This window comes from Penaeus vannamei, chromosome 3 (genome assembly GCF_042767895.1).
Source record: "Penaeus vannamei isolate JL-2024 chromosome 3, ASM4276789v1, whole genome shotgun sequence".
Taxonomy (NCBI): Eukaryota; Metazoa; Arthropoda; class Malacostraca; order Decapoda; family Penaeidae; genus Penaeus; species Penaeus vannamei.
In genome coordinates, this window is record NC_091551.1 from 53,199,310 (window position 1) to 53,206,809 (window position 7,500).

The window sequence follows — 7,500 nt, forward strand, 5'->3', positions numbered from 1 at the left end:
TTGGTTTTTCCAAGTACTTCTTGAAGGCAGCAAGCCACTGTGCTCCTACAGCTCCATCCACTGTTCGGTGGTCGCAGCTTAGGGTAACCGACATTATTTGTGCAGCACGGAAACTGTAAGTGGAAATTGCACATTACCAAAAGGTTTCTCGAGTTGGTGTAAGGAGTAAGAAAGAGAAAAAGAGAGTGAGAGAAAGATATCTGTATATAGCAAAACAAACAACTACAAGCATTCAAGAGCTCAGCTGCTTTACTCATCTTTTCAAAGCTTAATTCTACATCATCACTTATTCATCTTCAGCTATCTGTATCATTAACTTAAACTTGTAAATTCTGTGCCACTAGTCTTCATCTCCCTTTAACTTGACCCCCACCACAAGACAATCTTAAAGTCTTAAAAGTCTTACCCTTGTTCGCTGTCTTCATCAACGATGAGTCTCTTTTCTGTGCCTCCAACAGCAAGGATACAGGACTGAGGTGGGTTGATGATGGCACTGAAGTTCTTCACGCCAAACATACCCAAGTTTGAGACAGAGAAAGTGCCACCCTGCATAGAAACCAGGCATTACAATTAAACAAGTAAAAAAAGGACATTATGTAAATATGAAATATAGTTAAGAAAAACAAAGTATAAACTAAATTTACTGACAAAATCATATATGAACAAAAGAACTCAAAATTTACTTGGGATGGAAGGAATAACACTCATGCACCTCTGCATAAAAACTTTAAGAGAAATTTACTATACAAATCTCAAATGACAGCATTGAGAACACATTTAAAACCTCATATTTACCTCCGCCCCAGTGTTTTCTGCTGCTGCATAAACAATTTCTAATATCTGAGACAAACAAGGCTTTATCCATAGGTCAAAACTGCTATTGACCTACCTGGAATTCATGTGGCTGGAGTTTTCCTTCTCTAGCTCTGGTTGCTAAGGACTTGACGTCAATAGCAATGGCTGCAAGTCCCTTCTGTTCAGCCTTGAAGACTATGGGTGTGATAAGTCCACGATCTGTGCTCACAGCAACACTCACATCCACATTGTTGTACCTTAGAATATATAGAGAATTTTTTATAGCATAGATGTCAATCATTATCTAAAGAATAAATACTTAGGATTTTGCTTCTGTTAAAATTCTGATAAATCATAATATTGTGACATTCTATACAGTTTGCCACAACTTTCACTGAATAGATATCATAATATATAATGATAATTAAATTTCTCTCCTGGGTGTTCCTGGAAGAATATACACTGCTAATTGTTTACAGAATAAGACTAGAAACTTAGGGATAAATATAAACCCAATTAAGAACAAATAAAGATTTGAACAGGTTACTCCTGCAATGACTTGGTTATTCTTCAGAATTTTTTTTTTTTTGTTGAAACAGAAAAAATTATACTAACAAAATTAAGAATAATAAAAGCTTTCCTGAATTCTTTACCAAAACAGGAGAAAAGAATAATAAAAATAAGTAAAAAGAAAAGAAAAAGAATGGAAAAAAATTTCGCACAGAATGAAGTACTGTAAACTCACTGCCTTATCACAGTATCCATCCAGGCAGAGTTGGCTTCAGGCACCTTTTTACAGGCAAGCGCTGAAGCCTTGATGATAAAGTCGTTGAATGAAATCTTGATACCTTCCTTCTCCAGCAGCTTGTTGAACTCCTGCCGCAGCAGTGCTACCTCATCCATGCAAATGTCTATGCTCAAGTAGTAATGAGGAATGCTCTGTAAGGAAAGGAGGGATAGAAAGAGTGGGTGGTTAAATTCATTCCATTAAGGAATGATTGCTCTCTTTGTTGTTTGTGATACTTGCAATAATCTAATCATACAGTACTAAGGTATGGTATACAAATCACATACAATTTTTAATATTTCCAAAAAGCAAATACTTGTATATTGGTAAAAGTATTACTTTAAAGTAAGCAAAATGTATACATGCCAAATGAGATTATCTCTATCAGTCAAAATACAGACCTATTTCAGTATTCCTTAATAATACAGAACAAAACAAAAACAAAAAGTTTACATATTAAAATATTACCTGCTTAGACTGACAGAGCCTCTTGGCTATAACGTTACGAATATTGGAGATTGGTAGGTCTGTGTACGTAGCACCTGGGATAGGGGCTGGTGCAGCAGCAGCAACCTGTATTATTCAGAAAAGGACAAAACATTAGAGTCAAAATATCTTTTATAAAAACACAACTTAATTCCATTACGGGAATGAAAACAGTCACATACATCTAAAAACATATAATTTACGTAATCAACATATTAATACAACAAAACACATGCAAAAGAAAACCTCTTACCTGTGGAGCGGATGCTGCTTGAGCTGCAAACTTCTCAACGTCAGAACCCCTGAGCCAATCACTTGCACTATGGCCAATACCGGACACTTGAGCTATAGCCTGGGGGGGACATTGAAAAGTTTTATGCTCTACAGGCCTTGGTAGTTCAACATCACACTATTGCAACTTCCAGTCTTAATAGGAATAGTATGTGTCCAGGTGTGGATTCGTACTCATGTATTTTTGGGGGGAGGGGTTGGTAAGAGACAAATTCATCAAAAATACACAGAATTAGAACAGTATCTACATCAAAAACACAGAAAAGGCCAAGTTTTAAGTCATTCGGTAATTTTCATTTGATTATGTGCCTATGAAATAGAAACCCAGAATAACAAACAACAGAAAACTTCAAAGAAATTCAAAAGTTATCTGAGACAGTTAACTTTAGAAATATAGCTATTTACAAAATATAAGTAAACGTCTTTTTTTTATTCCTTCAAACTATTCACTTCAGTGGAACAAATTGCAAATGACCAATTTCTTCCATATCCGTCAACTTACTTATAAACTTCCAGTAAGTTATTAAAAAATGACTTATTCCTTGCCATTCTCAAAATGCTAAATATATACTAAAACAATATGTAGAGAAAGAAAAAACATATATTACTCTCACAAACAAAAAATCATATATCAGGAAGAATCAAACCCCTTCTTACCGCGAGATCGATGTTGCGCTCGCTAGCTAACTTCTTTGCATAGGGAGAAGCATACACAAAAGTTCCCGGGGCCATGGGAGCAGCAGCTGGGGGTGCTGGGGCAGGGGCAGCAACAGGTGGTTGTGGAGGTGGAGGAGCAGCAGCCACTGGAGGAGGAGGTGGAGGAGGAGGAGCAGCAGCTGCAGGTGGAGGAGTTGCTGGTGCTGCAGCACCTACATCCTCCTCTGTGGGTTTGTAGTCCTTGAATGCTGCAATGTCTTCCTCACTGCTGACTACGATGCAAAGGAGCTTTTTGGAAGAGAAACAGGAGGGGGAACGAGAACATGAGAAAACACGAGCAAGAGCAATTTTACAAATAAAGAAAATTTTCAAACACTAAAATAGATTTGGCACTTCCCTAAAGAGATTTTTAATTTGTTCCTCGGAGAAAATGACTCAAGTGAATCTACTCTTCTGACATACCTTTCCAAGCGGAACATCCTTCTCTCCTGCAGGAATGAGGATCTTGGCCAGGTATCCTTCCTCTGGGGTCTCCATACCCATTGTGGCCTTGTCTGTTTCAATCTCTGCCAGCAAGTCTCCCTCATTCAGACGGTCACCTGTTACAAAATAATTGGATTTCCTTGAACTTTTTGTTTTAGATATTGAAGAATAAAAGCTTGACAATTAGGGTTGCCACTTGTTTAAACTCCTGCCCCCATGGATCAATAACAAAAAAAAATCAATAAATGAAACAAATCAATAAGATAATATAAATTTTGAAAATCTATCCAACAATTGTTTTAATATTCTTATGAATTCAAATACATCTGGACAATCTGTAGTTCTCTAGCTGTTCCTACCTTCCTTCTTCTCCCAAGAGACGATGGTGCCCATCTCCATGGTCGGGGAGAGAGCTGGAAGTTTGACCTTGATGTGGTCAGGGTAGCTTCCCGATGCATAGTTGCGTACCAATGGAGAGACTACGGCCGTAGGCTTTGCAACTTCCACGAGGCTGCTCCCAAAGCTCTTGTTAATCCTGGAAACAGAAGGATTACAGGCTGGTAAAGAACTATTATCAAAAAGAAATATGCTTTGGTGAAGTATTATCACCATATCTCCATGAGAAAAAAGTATTAACCCATTAATGCCAGTATATTTTGAAGTCAAAAATAAAAGATTCTGGGCGGCTACAAAATCGGCAGGCAGGGCTGCCCCGGATTCTGTCGTTAGTGGGTTAACATTCTGACTTGGTAGAGAATCAGGGTAACCTCGCCAACTAAGATACATTTTTGACAAGTGTTTTTCTTCACTGAGACTTTTGCTAATATTATTTTCCCTCCTGCTAACAGGGCTGATCATGAACCTGTCAGGCATTTGTTGATCTTTAACCCATGATGAAGTTAATAAATTACATTCAATGGCTTGTGAGATATTGACTTTTATAAAAAAAAAATAATAATAATATTAATAAATAAATAAAATAAAAATGAAACAAAGCTAAGGTAAGCTAACATAGGCCTTAGGAAATGTAGCCACTCTTAAAAATGAATAAACCACTCACTGACAAGGCATCTGTACTTTGGATGAGGTACTTGTTAAAAAAGGATGGGTAAACATTAAAAAAGTTATCGTCTGTTTAAATGTGCCACATAAGTGTTGTGCATATAGTGCTAAAGTAAATTTTGAGGTATGATAAGACATTTTGGGAATTCTTTCATCAAATTAGTATACTAAGGATTATACACTGAGGGAGGGAGAGGGAGAGGGAGAGGGAGAGGGAGAGGGAGAGGGGGAGAGGGAGAGAGAGAGAGAGAGAGAGAGAGAGAGAGAGAGAGAGAGAGAGAGAGAGAGAGAGAGAGAGAGAGAGAGAGAGAGAGAGAGAGAGAGAGAGAGAGAGAGATTATACTGAAGACATAATAACATTGCAAAGAGGAGGCAAGGAGTCTTAACAATGCACATGGGTGATGTGATGGCTGGGCCTCAAAACCACATGCCAGGGAGAACTGCTACTCATATAAGCTTAATGTTTGGGTTTTGGGCCATGAGCAGGCAGTGCGGCACCTGGATCAAACAGCTTAATTGTTTTTATACACAATTGGCTTGGTGTTTAGTGCTTAGTCACCATGGAGTCAAATACTAGTAATACATATTCATCCTTTTCCTGTTATTTCTTTTTTTTATTTTATATTGTCATCAGAATTGTTAATATCGTAATATTCTTAACATCAATAATGAAAAAATTACAGCATTAGAAAAAACCCACATTTCCCATAATCATAAAGAAAGGGGAAATCAGGCAAGGTTGTGTATGCCCACTAAGCATTTGCAGAGCCATGTGTAATCACATTTAACAGAACGAAACTACACTGAACATTACAAGTTCCTAGCAGCATTAGGTGAATAATAAAATGGAATTCTCATTTTTAGTAATAGGATTTCTTCAAATTAATATTTAATTATCACTTATGAATTAATCAATCAATTATAATTAACAATCAATCTTAATTAATTAACACTTCATAAATACTATTAATGGCATATGTGAATAGAAAGTTTGAATGAAGACAAATTTTCAATTCTTGTGAAACAAAGTTAAGAGTGGCATCAGTCTTCCACCACTGTCCTACATGCTAAGAAATTAATCAAATCAAGATTTTGTTTGTTTGTTTTTATGATAATCTTCATCATAGAAGCTATACTTTACTTTCAATCTCATTTCATGATGAGCAAAAAATGTTACAAACCTTTTTCTATTTTTTTTTATCTACATGCACATTCATGTTTGTATAGAGGAATATTTTTACTATAAACACAACAGAAGGCATTAAAGCATTTTTTCCTGTGCAGTATAAACAATATTGGTAGATGTTATCTGCTCAAGGGTTAGACATGTGTTGACAGATGGTATGATGAGTTGCTAGTTTATGATGCTTACAAAAACAGGTGGGGAGTTTATATAAATATATATATGCACACACACACACACACACACACACACACACACACACACACACACACACACACACACACACACACACACACACACACACACACACACACACACACACACACACACACACACACACACACACACACATTATATATATATTATATACATGTATATACGCACACACACACACACACACCTGTACACGCACAAACGCACGCACGCACGCACAAGCACACACACACACGTGCAAATATATATGTATATAAACTCTACATACATGTCTGCCATCTTTGAAAGCCTATGGACCAATGCCCCAAAATTTGAAAATGTCTATGGGAATCCAACCCATCTATTAGCAAAATCTACTGGTATTCACACTTTATAAACCCCCAAAAGACGTCCTGACCAACAACCTAAACTAATCTAACAATCTACGTTGTCATGGCTAGGCTTGTCATTCAGGCACTGCCCTAACACCCCCCTGGATACATTCTCTTCACTTTGCTATGTATGGCAAGATAGAGCTAAACCCCTACTGTAAACAATAAACCAAATACCTTTATATTTCATAACACCAAGCTTGCCTTAGCTTCTCTCTATTGTCTGAATTGCTTCATTTTTAATAATTAATAAACATGTTGCAAGTATCTTTGGTTTGACACTTTTAGTTCAGTTGCCTATAAAATTCAAATGGTATTTGAAGCCATTTACATATATTTATTTGTAGCGGCAAAATTATAGATCTTCATGATCTAATACTACCATATATGCATATATATATCTTTTTCCTATGTAGCAAACATCTCATTATCAACATTAGTGTATGATGTGTGTGATATGAAACTCAAAGAGGGTGGCTACTAATTGACATTACACAAATTCCCGCTCCCCTATGTAAAAGGACAGATTTACTGATAATTACATTGACTCGTGTCTGGCAGTGTGTCTTACAAATGTGCAAGTACTGTAGATTTGTTTTAAACTTTTATGACACATATAGAAGACATCCTTAGTATCTGAGCACTGATATGCACTAGATATTTTTCATCCTTTCATGTTACTAATGTTGCAGCAGCTGTACCTGTGTTTCTAAGACTATTTTTTATGTTCTATCAAGTGGCAGTCTACATTTCCCTCTATCTGTAAGTGTCGCTCTTGGTAACTTTAATCAATACTTACAAAAATCTGAAAGTTGACTTTTGCTAAAGGTTTGTAGCAGGAAACCATCCATCAGAGAAAATGACCCCCATTCATACAAATAAATGAATGAACCCAATCCTAAACACACAAACTAACACAAAAAATACTTAATGAACAAAAAACTTTCCCTCTAAGATTGCTGTATTTCTCTAGCTAGTATAGATCCTTTGTCTATTATATAACCCAGTTAATAATGTGAACAACTTTAGTAAATTTAGACATGGTAAAAACTCAAAATGCTTAGTAAAGGAACCGAGTGTCTTCATTTCTTTCCTTTTCATATAGCATACATTGATTTCCTATAGTTATAACTGGAATTTCTTGTAAAATCAATAACAGTTCCCAAAATCTG

The 7,500-nt window shown here is 36.4% G+C and overlaps 1 protein-coding gene across 1 annotated transcript in view; it reads right to left on the reverse strand.

The window, feature by feature from the left end:
* The window catches only part of muc (dihydrolipoamide S-acetyltransferase muc), a 9,450-nt gene that overhangs the window by 1,217 nt on the left and 733 nt on the right, over nucleotides 1-7,500 (reverse strand). Inside the window, exons 2-10 of the mRNA XM_027369420.2 lie at nucleotides 3,859-4,034; nucleotides 3,479-3,615; nucleotides 3,017-3,304; nucleotides 2,322-2,420; nucleotides 2,051-2,155; nucleotides 1,541-1,734; nucleotides 890-1,052; nucleotides 407-546; nucleotides 1-113 (exon numbers count right to left, since the gene is read on the reverse strand). The exon at nucleotides 1-113 is cut by the window's left edge and continues 1,217 nt beyond it. Of these exons, the coding sequence (XP_027225221.2) occupies nucleotides 1-113; nucleotides 407-546; nucleotides 890-1,052; nucleotides 1,541-1,734; nucleotides 2,051-2,155; nucleotides 2,322-2,420; nucleotides 3,017-3,304; nucleotides 3,479-3,615; nucleotides 3,859-4,034 (1,415 nt within the window). The remainder of the gene's footprint in view (nucleotides 114-406; nucleotides 547-889; nucleotides 1,053-1,540; nucleotides 1,735-2,050; nucleotides 2,156-2,321; nucleotides 2,421-3,016; nucleotides 3,305-3,478; nucleotides 3,616-3,858; nucleotides 4,035-7,500) is intronic.